This window comes from Epinephelus lanceolatus, chromosome 19 (assembly GCF_041903045.1).
Source record: "Epinephelus lanceolatus isolate andai-2023 chromosome 19, ASM4190304v1, whole genome shotgun sequence".
NCBI classification, from domain to species: Eukaryota; Metazoa; Chordata; class Actinopteri; order Perciformes; family Serranidae; genus Epinephelus; species Epinephelus lanceolatus.
The window spans coordinates 13,508,753-13,523,695 of record NC_135752.1 but is presented as its reverse complement, the minus strand read 5'-3'; the positions used below and the strand labels follow the sequence as shown (position 1 = coordinate 13,523,695).

General features: G+C 41.2%; 1 protein-coding gene across 1 annotated transcript in view; it reads left to right on the top strand.

Moving 5' to 3' along the window:
- col27a1a (collagen, type XXVII, alpha 1a) overlaps positions 1 to 14,943 on the top strand; it is an 87,224-nt gene that overhangs the window by 48,667 nt on the left and 23,614 nt on the right. Inside the window, exons 14-27 of the mRNA XM_033647048.2 lie at positions 1,943 to 1,987; positions 4,097 to 4,150; positions 4,333 to 4,377; positions 6,908 to 6,961; positions 7,328 to 7,381; positions 8,917 to 8,970; positions 9,061 to 9,114; positions 9,839 to 9,892; positions 10,041 to 10,085; positions 11,957 to 12,010; positions 12,116 to 12,160; positions 12,243 to 12,296; positions 12,940 to 12,993; positions 14,864 to 14,917. Of these exons, the coding sequence (XP_033502939.1) occupies positions 1,943 to 1,987; positions 4,097 to 4,150; positions 4,333 to 4,377; positions 6,908 to 6,961; positions 7,328 to 7,381; positions 8,917 to 8,970; positions 9,061 to 9,114; positions 9,839 to 9,892; positions 10,041 to 10,085; positions 11,957 to 12,010; positions 12,116 to 12,160; positions 12,243 to 12,296; positions 12,940 to 12,993; positions 14,864 to 14,917 (720 nt within the window). The remainder of the gene's footprint in view (positions 1 to 1,942; positions 1,988 to 4,096; positions 4,151 to 4,332; positions 4,378 to 6,907; positions 6,962 to 7,327; positions 7,382 to 8,916; positions 8,971 to 9,060; positions 9,115 to 9,838; positions 9,893 to 10,040; positions 10,086 to 11,956; positions 12,011 to 12,115; positions 12,161 to 12,242; positions 12,297 to 12,939; positions 12,994 to 14,863; positions 14,918 to 14,943) is intronic.

The window sequence follows — 14,943 nt, the reverse complement described above, 5'->3', positions numbered from 1 at the left end:
CACACCTAAATACATAACCAATCCACATGCTCACACACACACACACACACAAGCACACAGCCCCCCCACATGCACGCCCAACTGAGTGCAGTGGTTTCACTCACACACGAACCCCCTGCTGTTTTAGTACTGACATCTTGGCAGCGCTGGTGAGTAAATCACCTGGCAGTCCAGCAGTTTGCCTCTGTTTTTCTCTTTCATATGACATTAGTTTTTTGCACCGGACAAGTTTTACTGCTGTATTTAATTTCATCCCATTCCGATAATTTTACTTGGCAATCGTTTTCAAAAACCTGCAGTATTTAGGAGGGAACAGTGAGCTGGCTTTTACATACAACCTTTTCCATTCACCAGTGTAACCTGGCCACCAACACACACATACACACAGGCAATATTATTAGAGGTGATATCCAAGAATAGTAAATGATGTAAGAGGATGTTGTTTTAAGTAATTGTTTCCAATTCAGAAACGACAGGTCAGCAAAGACTGTTGGCCAGCCTGTCCCATGTCTGCATGCACATGGAAGACCATCAAATTATTTGATATCAGCATTTTTACTTTTCCTGGATATTGTCCTTCTGACAAATGTAGCACCTCATCAGTTAGTGGTAAACTGAGATGAATGAAATGAAAACATAAACACATCAGCCAGCTGCTCTTTAACACTCTCATAAACGTAAAGCACGTTTATGTTTGAAGAAAGTCTTTGCTCAAACATCCCTGACTTTTCTAGAGTTTCAGTCTTGTAGTTCAGGGAACTGAATTCCTAATACATTCTGTCTTAGCCCTGCTGCTTTTGTTTTTACTGATGTATGGCCTCAGCTTCCAAAATGTACCGGATGAATGCTTAACAAACAAGACCCTGCAGCTGTGCGAAGAGCTCTGTGATGCTGTACTTAGACACAACACCAGCATCCTAACATGCTCAAAGTAATGCTAATGTTTAGCAGGTATAATATTTACCATCTCCACCATCTTAGATTAGTGTGTTAGCATGCTAACATTTGCTAATTGGTACCAAACACAAAGTACAGCTGAGGTTGATGAGAAAGTTATTCGTTTTGAGAGTATTTGGTCATAAACTAATAATAGTGGCGCTCAGTGAAATGTGAGGGGAACACCAGAAATGTCAACCTAGTGGTGGCGCTAGAGGAAGAGTCAGGAGTCACAAGGATACATGGTCTTAAAACCATGAATGTTTGCACCACTTCATCCGGTGGACATTTAAATAGCAATGCAGAGCAGTGATACTCAACTTAAGACCCAAATCTGGCCCACGACAGGGTGCTGTGTGGATTGCTGGATCATTTTTAAATAAAGTGCCAGAGTGCTTTAAAGTGCTGAGGAACCCTGGACCCCCTGACAGAGGTCGGGTTAAACCCCAAATGCCCTCAAACCCTTGAAACACCCCTGTGTACACCTGACCTCAGCTTGGCTGCTGTGACTGGGTCCACCTCCTGGCAAAGATGAGTCAGAACAGCAAACTTTAAAAGGTTTAAAGGAGGCAATTCATTTATACTAATAAATATTAATGTTTGTTACTGGCCTGGTCTCCTGTCATTTTGTGCCCCCTTGGCAAAGCAAGTTGAGTTTCCCTGCGCTAGCATATAAGTCAAGGAATCATCAAAGTCATTAGGAGTCATCTTCTGAGGACCACGAACGTCTGCACAAAATTCTGTCTATTTCTTTCATTTTTGGGCGGGAGAACGAACCTGCAAATTTAAAAAAGCCTCAGTGGGACGATGGGCTCACATCCCCCTCCACCTTGACCTCAGACGCACACACACACGCACATGCACACAGCCCCCTCTCATAAGCTGTGATGAACACTGAGCCACTCTTCTGAGCATGTTTGTTTTAAAAAGAGCCAATAACCCCAGAAACTTGCTCCTTCTCCCTCTCCCTTCATCTCACTAACTCGCTCTCCTCCTCTCTCAACAGGGAGAGCTGGGAGCCCCCGGTCCAAACGGAGTTCTTGGACTTATTGTGAGTAGCAGTTTGTGTGTGTTTCTGTGTGTAGTTTGTGTGCTGTTCTCTTCGGTCTAAACATCCTATTTTCCCAGACACTTATTCCAGAAATACATAGCTGTAAAGGACTGTGTTTAGATGAAACACAATATACCTGCTTAATTGAAAAAACTCAATTAGCTCTCATCATCATTTACACTGCCAGCCACTTTGATGGGAAACTAACCACTCTCCGTAGGTTCTTTACCACTGTAAACATATCTAAAATAGTCAAAGTGGATGGGTTTTGGAATCCAAGACGGAAGAGAAAGTTATTTTTCACCGTAACTGTAAAAGCCAGAATTATGCATTTCCTTCTGCCCACTTCCTCTCATGACATACACAACAGGGATCCATTGATCAATCAAACAGACCTTAACGAGCCATCTTGTTTTCCTCTTGAATCTCTCTCTTATTAACTATTTTTAAACAGGAACTCCCCCCGCCCACCCATCACCTTGCCCTCCACGCCTGCCCGCCCTGACAGCCACATAATTGTGTCTGATTATAACGTCTCCCTGGTTTCTCTTGTCGTGTCCCGTCTTCATCCGTCGCTGCCGCTCCTCCCGGTCTATTCTAGGCCACCGGTGGTGGTAGTAGGCCTGTAATTGGAGGACTCTCTGATTACAGCTCTGCTTTGAGCTCCGTGTCCTCTGCATCCATCTGACCCGACAGCACACTGTACAGTGTGCACCAGCAGCAACTGAGCTGCACATCAAAGATATAAATATACAAACACCCTCCTCTGGGGACTGCAGGCCTCAACTTTGGGTGAAGGCAGGTCACTGCTGGAGAAGGGAACATTTTGTGTTTAGACAACTTATCAAAAGGGAAGTGGAGGGGCTTTCTGACCAGCAGTACTATTTTATTTTGTTGTTTCTATCATTCTAAATTTCTTTTTTTCTCTGTACTTTGGAGATCTACAACAGGTAGTGGTGTAATATATATTTTACACTCACTTCTTCTTCATATCCTGCTTTGAAATGGAAGTTGAAAAAGTTGTGGTGCTGGCCAGAATTGAACGTGAGCGCCCCCTGTGGCATGCATTCATAACAAACCTAGAAATCTGAATTCAATTAAACACATTAGACAGTATAACATATTGTATTTCTTCATGCATGTCTGCAATTTGGACAGGTAAGCAGGAAATATGTGGCTGAGAAGCACAGCCATAGAACAGATACGTTTGTTGTGTTTTTTAAGTAAATTACTCCAGTTGAGTCATGAATAAAACTTTTTTATTTTCAATAACTGGAATGCATTAAAGTTTCCCAGCTGAAGCAGATGAGATGTTTTAACCTTTTCAATCCTCAACACCAAACTCAGTGACTTGTTGTGAGGGACATTTTTGCAGTTTAAAAATAACATCCTCTGCCGCACATACAGTTACTACAGTTTTCACAGAAAAACAAATATTTAACACACTGAGCCAAAGGCCACCCTGTAAGTCTTTGCAAACATTTAATGCAGAGCAGAAGAGAAAGAAAATAAGATAACCACTAGCAGCCTGTAATGCTGTGACACAATAGTCTCTCTTCCTCTCACTCTGACAAGAAAGCAGATGATCCAATCAAGTCTTTAATCGCTCTGTATGATCGTCCCTCACTGAATGAAATGAAACCCAGTTCTCCCTTGTCAATACGGCTTTTCTTCTGCTCTGGGCCGTGAATCCCAGCGCTGGTTCTTTTTCTCCAGTGGTGGAACAGATGTTACTTCGAGCATTTATTCGTTATATCCACATCATTCAGGCTTCAGATGAGACGCGATCTTGGCTTCAGGCGGCAAGATCTCGTCTTTATCTCCTCGTATTTGGTCGTATATTATCATCCATTGTTTCCTGTTGTGTGCAATGTGATGGCCGCATGGATAATCTGGAAGCGAGACAATGAGGCTTATTTTCACGTTTAATGAATGCCAAAGTGAAATGAATTGTACTCATTGTGTGTGTGTGTGTGTGTGTGTGTGTGTGTGTGTGTGTGTGTGTGTGTTTGTTTAATGAAAGTCAGGGGTCTGAGACATGTGTTCATCTGTACTGTGAATGATATCACTGAATCTGAATCTCTTATGTGTCCCTTCGTCTGGTGGCAGGGTGATATGGGACCTGTTGGAGAGATGGGCCTTCCGGGACCTAATGGATTGAAGGTAACACACACAGAAACTGTTACCTTCACTGTTGTAGCTTGTATTGTCTTGTTTGCCTGTCGTAAAGTTAACCAAGAGTTTGGAGACAGTTTTTGGTAGCCTTTATTCCCATATGGGTGAATTTTAGATGAGGTTTGGTTTTGGTGGTCCTTTTCTAACCCATCTGTTGGCGCTTGTTTCAGGGGGTGCCGGGAAATCCAGGAGAACCAGGACTGAAAGGTGATAAGGTGATCTGAATATTCCTGTTATTGGCCTGTGTTTGAGACAGCATGTAATGGATATGTACTCCTTTGCATCCTACTGTCACCATCTCTGTTCAACCTTTAGACATAGAGCATGCTCCCATTAGGTCCCACCTTCAAACACACAGATACAAACAGCTGATGTTTTTTTCATATACTCATTTAAAGCATGAGATGTGACAGGTTTCTCTAATTTTCACTAACATGAGTCCTTTTTGGGGGGGTTATTGATTTTTATTCTTCAATTAAGCTGGGAAAATATATTTAAAAGCATGAAAGTCTTGATTATTAAACCTTGTAATGGTCCAACCTCCCAGTGATTTCATTTTTTTCTTAAAAGGCATAGATAATGGATGTCAGAGGAAGGATCTGGCAAGAGTAAACATCTTATGGAGTCAAAAAAAAGTTATATTTTTATTAACTTTACAGCAGTCACAGTGAGGATAATAGTGAAGATCATTTTAATTTTCAAAGTTACTCGAGTTCTTTTAATGCTAATTAAAATGCAAATTTTTAAGCCACAAGTCTTATTAAGTTTTGATTTAGAAGGGCTAAGGAGATTAATTACCTGTTATGGTGGAGAAACACTCAATAGCAATAGTATTTAATGAATTTATCAAAAAATAGAAAACATACCAGTACTTGAGCAGTACTCCTGCCTTTTTTGGAAACCAGGGAGTGAGACAGGAGCCCATAGCATATAGCTAACCCCTTATATGCCTGATTAAATGATGTATTTGTAGAAATCTGAGTTGAGTCTGAGTTGACAAAATCTGGGACATCTTTAAAAGGCCAACTTTTTTACACACAAAAAAATAAAATAAATAAAATAAAACCTTTACTTTTTTACACTGATCATCACGTACTTTTAACTTTAGTGTTTGAAGACATTTAGCACATTCTAATTGTTTAACTTTGTGAATTCTGATCTGGGACAAGGGTGTTTTCTGACACAGGGTGGGATTTAGCAGCAGATCAAAATATTTTATATATCGTATTTATTTCATACATGTAAATCCTTTAAATATAATGTTTCACCCCAGAAACTGACTTTGTATTTTGATAAACACTAAGTCAGTTTTGGCAGTCAACAAGGAGGCAGTCATAAAGAAATAGGTTGACATTTTGAGAAATATGCTTGTCTGATTTCTTTATGAGAGTTAGATGAGAAGATCGACACCACTCTCATGTCTGTCAGAAGAAGGTTAGCTTAGCTTAGCATGAAGATTGAAAACGGGGAAGCAGCTAGCCTCGGCTCTGTCCAAACAAAATCTGCTTACCAGCAGCTCAGCAGCTCACTAAGTGGCACTCTATATCTTGTTTGGTTTATTGGTTAGAAGAACTTCTATTTGTAGTTTTTATGGGGTGCATGTGTGCGGGACTGTTTCTTGGCTGGGTGCAGCGACTTACTGGGGACTACTGGTTGCCTGGCAACCTCACAGTGACAACAAAACTTCAGGAAGTCACAGCACCTGGCAAAGAAATAGTCCAGCACATTGTGGTTTTTGTGCAAATTAAACAAACAAGATATGAAGTGTTAAATAATGAGCTTTAGAGGCATTGGTAGGCAGATTTTAAGCTTTGGACAGAGCCAGGTTAAGTGTTTCTAGTCTTCAAGCTAAGCTAAGCTAACCAGCTCTTGGCTCCAGCTCTATTTTTACTCTACAGACATGAGAGTGGCATTAAACGTCTCGACTAACTCTCAGCAAGAAAGCACATAAGAGTATTTCAAAGAAAACTAGAATATTAGAATGATAACAGGAGATTTGTAACAGGAACATTTGATTTTGCTCATCCGAGATCTTTAAGCAAGGTGATTCACAACTTAGTACAGCAAAATGCGACCTTGACAAGGCCAGTGTGGGCCAACTGCTTGAAGGAGAATCTCAAGAATTGATTGAACTCATAGATACAATCACAGATTTAAGCTCCCCTAAAATCACTCTGCATTAGCTGTAGTCAGTTGATGTTTCTCCCTCTACAACCAGACAATCGTGCTTTACAGTAATGAAACCTGATAGAGATAAGAGCATAAAGGAGATTTTCCAGATTCAAAAACAACAAAAAAGATCTGAGCAATAAAACTTGATTGTTCCACTTTAGTTACAGGAGCTTCTACTGACAGTTCTGAATAAAAGAATACATCAACATTATGCACTTTACACTTGTAAGGAGACTACACAGACCAGAGTCGAAATGATAAATGATCTGTAATTACTAACCTGTTAAACCTTGGCTCATTCTAAAAGATTTGTAGGGTGTACAGGATGGAATAACTGCCATCAGCCAGTGCCTTTCATTAGACAGATTGACGCCATATGAAGAATTTGGCTAGTGCAATGAACTAGTCTCTCTGTGTGTGAATGTTTATAATGCACGGTGAGCGGTAATTAGTAGTGTCTGTTGAAAAAGCTGCATTTAATTGGTGAAACAGGAAGTGACAATTCTCCCTAATGTTCTTCATTTCTCTTTCTTTCTGTCCATACTTCCTCCTGTTCACCTTGTCCGCCATCAGGGTGACGTCGGGATTCCCGGAGAGCAAGGGGAGATCGGGTACATCGGAGACAAGGTAGATCATCCCTGCAGCACATATGTACATGTCATAAATGTTCACACGCAGAACTGCACCTTTGCAGAATGACTTCACTGGATGTGTGCAGCTCAGTTTAGGGAAATTCTAATATAAACCCTCCTTACTTGTCTTTCTGTGTGTGTTGGCAAAATCTGACCCTTTTTGTAGAGAAGGAAATACTTATTGTCTACTTTCTGTATGCAAAAGAACAGAGTGCTCCCGAGAGATAACAGACACACTGAGCAGAGTCATGCATGTCTAATGTCTGCTTCCCCAGAAAAGAAACCAGAGTTCTGCTTTTTGCTTCTGAATACTGTCTGACTGTCTGTCTCAGTTTTCATGTGTTATGTTTGTATTGGACAGGGCACACAGGGGGCTCCAGGGTTACCAGGCATCCGTGGGAAACCAGGACCGCAGGTTAGCTCTGGCTTTAATGACCAGACATATATTAAATCGCTTAAATGTGGACGCAATACTTTTTATGTAAAAGATCTTGGGATACATGTTTCTTTGTTTTCTTACTTTCTTGCTGAGTATTTCATTGAAGATCGACATCACTCACTTATGTGTCCGTTTAATTTAAGGCTACAGCCAGTAGATGGTTAGCTTAGCTTAGCATAAAGACCAGAAGCAAGGGGAAAGAGTTAAGGGCCATCCACACCAAGTATGATGACTATAACAATAATGATGTGAGCATCCACACTGATGAACAATTACATTCTGGAAACAATGCCGCCGTGCACACACTGCACATTCCAGCTGGATTTTGTAGTGTAATATTTACTATAGTGTTCGTACTGTACCTTTAAACTGACCTTTAAAAGATACGTGTTGAAGCAATATAATCTGTGCAACTGACAAATTACACACTGGTTTAATATTTCATGTATTCTTATGACACACACACACACTCATTGAGCACTTAAGCATTGTGGTGGAGAAGTACCTAGGACTCACTGTGAATCATCTCTAAAAATAGCATGAGGATGGGTTCAGAAAACACTAGTGGAAAGTTAGGGGAATTGCAGTTTGTCCTGATAATGACCCTAGAGGGGGAAGGACTAAAAAGTGCTGAGTCAGCAGAAATGTGACACCGATATGGTGGGAAGGACTAAAACTCAGCAGAAATGTGACACCTTTATGATCAGCGCCCAGTGGAAAAGTTTAAGGAAAAGAGATGACTCAGCAGAAATTCTACGATAAAAGAGCGAGTGCAAACAAAGAAATTTCAGTCCTGCTCCGGAGCTTGACTCATTGGGTTGTGATGTGTTTGTTGCCTGCGAGCACATTAAACTCAGTTGCATCTGATTCTACGTGTCTCCAGTGATTTTTTTTTTACCTCTGAGTGTTTGAGTTTTTGATATCTAATGGAAGACAAAGAAAGTCCGTTTGAGAGGAAAAGAGCGGGGTCGCGAGTTTTCTGGCACGGCTTGGGACCTTGACTTTTTTGCTCCAACAATTTCAGTGTCAGTGTTCCTATCATTCATTCAATCGCTCATTGTGCTGTGGACTCCGCCATCCACTTGAGTCAGAACAATTTTTAAAATCCATTTATCTATTATTTGTGGCCACTTGTCCTTGTCAGCGTCACGTGGGGGCTGGAGCCTATCCCAGTTGACATTGGACAAGAGGCTGGGTACACCCTGGACAGATCCAGACTATCACAGGGCTGACACATAGAGACAGACAACCATTAAAGCTCACATTCACACCCCAATTTATGAAATTTCTAGTTATTATTATAATTATCATTCTTGGTGTGGAAGGAAGTTTAGCCTGGCTCTACCTGAGGGTAACAAAATCCACCTACCATCACCTCTAAAGCTCTAAAAGTATAGGCAGGGTAAAGATCTTCTCACAAAAGTCTTGGCAAGAAAGCGAATGACTGTATTGTGCAAAGTATTACATTAAGACTTTTTTTGTCTTCTTCTTTTCTGTTTTCATTGTCACAGGGCAAGCAAGGGGATAGAGGCCCTACTGGTCCACCTGGTCCACCAGGCCCTGAGGTTTGTATTTACATGGCTGGATTGTATGTGTGATTCTATATTTCAGACACACAATAGAAATGTCTTTTTTTTTGTAATTGACGATGACAGGGTTTCCCTGGTGACATGGGACCACCAGGAGAGAACGGTCTTGAAGGAGCAAAGGTTAGTAAACCATCATTGTGGCTAAGTAATCGATTAACTGGAGTATGTTCACAAACATAAGGGAGAACAAGACGGAGAGTCTGCACTCATATTAGTACTCAATGCTGATATTTAGCAGGGTAACAATGTTCACCATCCTACTTTAGTGTGCTAACGTTTGCTAATTAGCGCTAAAAGCAAATTACAGCTGAGGCTGAGGGAGTGTCATTAGTTTGTAGGCATTTGGTCGTAAATCAAAGTGTGGGACAAAGTAATAATTTGACCTGATGATGATGTTGGAGGGAAAAGTCAGGCGATCACTAAAATCTTAAAGGTACACTTTGCAGGTATTGTTGGTTACTGATTTTTGTTAATTCCTCAGGGATGCATGCTGCTAAAATAGTAAAAAAAAAAAAAAAGAAAATACAGGCAAAGTGCAGACTCTATGCAGATAAACACATTGCCACACACTTTTAGGGGGTTTTAAGTGATGATTGAGAGGGATTACTCTTGTACAAGTCTATACATTGTTCTTTGGGAAAATCCTGCATAGTATACCTTTATAGTTTCCTCCTGCTCTGTGAATGTTTGTACAAAATTTCATCATAATCCATCCAATAGTTGTTGAGATATTTTAGCGTGGACTCAAGTGGTGGGCCACGCCACTCGTGGTTATAACATCTGTTTAAATAGCACATTTACTTTTACACATTAGCATTAATATCACTGCTCTTTACCCATCTAGGGAAAACCAGGGGCCAGAGGTTTACCGGGGCCACGAGGGGTGCCTGGCTTGGAGGTAAGACTATCAGACACTACCCACATCAGAGGGACCCCAAAGCTCTGAGAAGCATTAAAAGTTTTATGGCACAAGGCTTCTTTTTGCTGAGGGCTGCTTTATGTCCCCAAACATGATTCATGCTAAGATCAATATCATCTGTTTCCAGGGAGATGAGGGCCCGATCGGACCACCAGGCCCAACAGGACTGGAGGTGAGTTATAAGATAAACACCTGGTGTTGCCTGGCTGGAGGAGAAGAAGGAGAGAGCTTAGCATAGCATGTGAGAAAATAACAGTTATGTGTGTTTAGTCATGGTGAAACATTGAGTCTGTTATGTAAGTTCTGTATCTGGTGCAGGACAATCATCTGTCATGTGCATCATTGTGGTTTCCATCCATATTCTTTGTGTACCTGTGGGAAAAAAAATCAAAGAGAGAGAGAGAGAGAGAGAGAGAGAGGAAGGGATAAAAGTATTGCTGAGTCTGTGGAAACCAAACAAAGCTAAATCTGTTTGCATGCTTTGCAGTGCAGCAAATTTACCATCTTGTAGTTAGCAGAACAATGAAATCCATACATGTGGTCCAGCTCCACATGAGTAAATGGAAAAAGCATTGGATGCGTCATATCAGCCTGCTGCGATCAATATATGGCTCACTCTAAAGCATGTGTAACTTGCTTTAAATCCCAGCGCCCTATACAGTATACAGTATAATTTAATTGCTTCATTTCAATTGTGCATTCAGAAGTTTGTTGTTTCACAGTGAGAGTTAATCTGAAATTTATCCGAGGTAATAAAGTAGGTCATGGATGAGGTTATGGATTTTTCTTGATTTGCTTGGAGAGAGGCTGTAGATATGTTCGGCTGGAGTTTTATGGAGGTCGTTATAGCTCAACCTGGGAGACAGTCCTCTCACAATGAAGGACTACATGCAATCCATATTCTTGGCCACCAGGGGGTGATAGCTGCCATCCCCATGTTTATAGGTGGCAAGATTTATAGCTGCTATAAAGTGCTAGATGTTAATGGGCCACTGCAGAAATAAAATATTTCTTGACTTTATTTCTTAAATGCTTCATTGAATGACAAAAGAAACCACTGTAATTACTGACGTACTTTCAACCCGACTTTTCTAACTTAAAAAAAAAACACTATTCCAGATCCTACCTGTTTTTCTCCATCAATTTATCTCTTTACCTCTACCTCCTCCCAGTCATCCTGTACTATCTTCACTCTAGCCCCCTCCACCCTCTGTCTCCAACCCACTCATCTCATTCTCTAATGCCCTCTCTCCTCCATCTGAGGGGAAGTGGTGTATGACTCCTTCAGGAGCTGTGATTGATCTCTGGCCAGGTGCCACAGGTCCTCCTCCACCTCGTCCTCCTCCTCAGCCAGCTGTCTTTTAGCTTCACTGCTCTGCACCGAATGACACCCTCTCTTTACCTTCTGTCTCCTTTTTGTTACCCTCTCCCTCACCTTCTCAGTTGCTCCTCATCCCTCTTTCTTGATGCAGTTTCTATTCTTTCCCCAGGCTTTTGTTTCTTTTTGTGGTTAATGCGGTCACACGCAGACATAAATCTATATCAGGTGACAGCCCATTTTAATTCTCATGTTGCTACAAGAATCGGCTTTTATTGTGTGCTTCTGAGTGAAATACAGCGTTAGCCTGTACTATCTTATGAAAGCTGCCAACCTTTCTCGATTAAAACTTTGGAATTGTTGAGTCACTCAGTCTTTAGGAGTTTGGCTTAGACATCTCTGACCTGGACTTATTGCTGGTAAAAAAAACAAAAAAACAAAAGGCACTTAGCCCCCCTCTTAACCCTGGGAATTACTGTCTGTGCAAAAGGAACATTACAGTCATTGAAGACTTTCACAGCCTGCCAGAATGTACTGTCAGCATTACCTGTACACGCCACTGCACGTTTCAGCAGCATGCACAGCTGCGGCCTCCAACCCAGCTCTCTCCTCAAACTATCATCTCATAGGAAGCAGATCCTGTTTATTCATCGTGACTTTGTGATCAATGTCAATGATACGGGTAAACTTCTGTAATTCACCGTTCATCCTCATCCTTTTTTCAGGGTAGAATGGGCAGAAAAGGATTTCCTGGTAAGGTTGGGCCAGAGGGAGTGAAGGTAAACAGTCAATACTCACTCCTGATTTGTCTCTCTTTTTCTAAAAATATAAAATATTTCTATAATTATTAAGAAAACTGACAAGTAATCAATTTGTTCCTTCAGGGAGAGACCGGTGTCACAGGAAAAGTTGGAGCCATGGGAGAAAGAGTAAGAAATGCTGACATAGCCACATCCGTTTTTCCCAATGTCTGTCCATTTGTCCATCCAACACTGAGTGTGTGTATTTCAGGGTTTGGTGGGTTTCATCGGACCTGTTGGAGAGGCAGGACTGGCAGGAGAGAAGGTGAATAACTTCTTACTTCCTTGTAAATGTATTCATTTAAAGGGACAGTACACCCTAAAATCAAACTACATCATTTTCCCTCGTAGCTGTAGTGCTATTTATCAGTCTAGATTGTTTTGGTGTGAGGTACTGAGTGTTGGAGATATCAGCTGTAGAGATGTCTGCCTTCTCTAAGATATTATGGAACTCAATGGCACTCGGCTTGTGGTGCTCAAAGTGGCAAAAATACATTTGAAAAACTCAACAGCAACGCCTCTTTCCAGAAATCATGACCTGGTTACCCAAGGTAATCCACAGACCTTAGTTAGTTCCTACTCAAAACTGCTCACAAGAAAGTCTGTGGAGTAACTGGGTCATAATTTCTGGAAAAAGACATTGCTGTTGAGTTTTTGTAATGTTTTTAAAATGTATTTATATATTTGACACTTTGAGCACCACAAGCCTAGTGCCATCTAGTTCTGTTACTTTAAAGAGAAGGCAGACATTTTTCCTGACACCTGACAGCTCCCACCAAACAATGTAGATTGATAAATAGCTCTACAGGTAAGAGAAAATGTGTATTTTTTGATTTTAGGGTGAACTGTCCCTTTAAATCCCCACAAGGTGACTTTGAAGACTGAACGTTGTGCTAATGTACCTTTAGGGGGATCGAGGGGAGATGGGCCATCCCGGGCCACCTGGAGAAAAGGGATCAACGGTAAGACACAATGAGCAAGACAGAGTGAAGGGATTTATATTTTATAACATGTAAAAAGGCTCAAATATGAGCGTACGCATGATTTTCTGGAAGTGATTTTATTGAGAAAATCCTAAGAAATGGTCATCTTAAACTAAACTGTGTGTGTTATTCCCATGGGAATAAATCATAAGACTATGCCAGAGCGGGAATGGTGGTACATCACCTCATGGACGATTACAGACAATTATTTCTAAGTAATGGTCTAGCACTTGGCAGGAGGCCTTTAGCTGGGAAAACTCATGACTGTTTTAAACAAAGAAGAAAATAGTTTAAGTGGATCATGTCCATTGATATACGTCCTTGATGATATTTAATGGCCACAGGAAGTGCTGACCTCTCAGTCTGAAACACCAAATGCTACTAGGATCAGCTGAAAAGAATTAGAAATGGAAAAAGCTTATGACTCATTTTCAGACATTGATTTCTATTTTTTCTTCAGTTTACAGAACACCTGAGCGCCCGTAAAGGTGTTGTGTTCCGTAGGCCTTACTCTGTCGCTGTCACACACCTACCACACAGAGCAAGTGGCCTCTCTGTCATGTTGTGTCTATATCTGATATGGACTGGCTAATGTATACTGTATGACCGGCTGGAGTGGATAAAAAATGTAGTCATCATTCTTGCTGAAACAGAGAGAAGTTTCCTGCTGGCCGACAGCCAGTTGGATTTCTCTTGGGACATAACCACACACAAACACACACTCTCTCACACACTCATAAGGAAGTTCTCCGTTGTCCCACTCTCTCAGCTGCAAAACAGAAACAGACCCTCTGGAAAAGACTGCATCATACAAAGTGAAGGGAGCTGACCAGCAGACGTCTATAGCTGCTAACAGAGAGCTCACACAGCAGGCATTTATGATTTCTTTTCCCGTGGATGCGTGAGATCAGAGCTGTCTACTGTGCTGTGGGTTTACATATTGGATAGGTTTTATTGCACTCAGCTGATCTGAGCGGTCTGACTGAAAATAGTCCCTATTACATAGTTATGCTTTTACAAATGGTCCGGCCAAAAAAATGAGGTCCAATAAAGGAGAAAGAAAAGCAGCCAAAAGCTGTATGTTTTCAGATATAAAATCATCTCCTCAGGCTGTCTGTTTTTCTCTTTTCCCCATTGTCTCTTATTGTTACAGTAGATTTGCTCTCCAGTGTGCTGAGCGTTTCTGCAGATATATGTTTGTACCGTAGACTGTATATAAAGATGGACAACGTGTCTCCACATCCTCCCAGCATCCAAGAATGAAGCCAAAATATCCCAGATATGAGCACTGCCATTTTTGTCATGTGGAGCCAGAGTCTGCACAGTAGCAATTGGGAGGTGGAGTCGTGGTATCGAGTTCCCGTCTATACATCCACCTGACCCAACTGTGAGCAGCGCCATTGATTACGAGCATACTAGCATCAAATGTCTACGCAAAACCAAACTTATCAGAAAAAGGAACATTTGAACATACATCAGCCCAACTACCTAAATTAACAGAATCTGTCTTTGGACAAAAATTATTTGATGTGTACTTTTAGTTAGGCCCATGTCTCATTCGCTAACATGTAGGGAGCAGGGTTTATGACCTATACTGTAGCTAGTCACCAGGGGGCAATCAAAATATTTTGCCCTCACTTTTTGGGAGTTGGCATTCCTTCCATCTTTATTATACAGCCACTGGTTTGTACTTTTGTTACTGCGTGTTTATTTAGCATTTGTGTCTAAAACCTGTAAAATAAAGTCCCATTTGAAGGTTTACGGTATCATAGTTTAATTTATATAAAAGTATTTTGTGTCAGTTGTAATCTATGTGCTGCATGTGTGTTTGTCTGTATACATATAATAGGGTCACCCAGGGACACCAGGTGAGACCGGGCCTACTGGACCACCAGGAAGACCAGTAAGTCACCACTCTTTTGCCCGTTT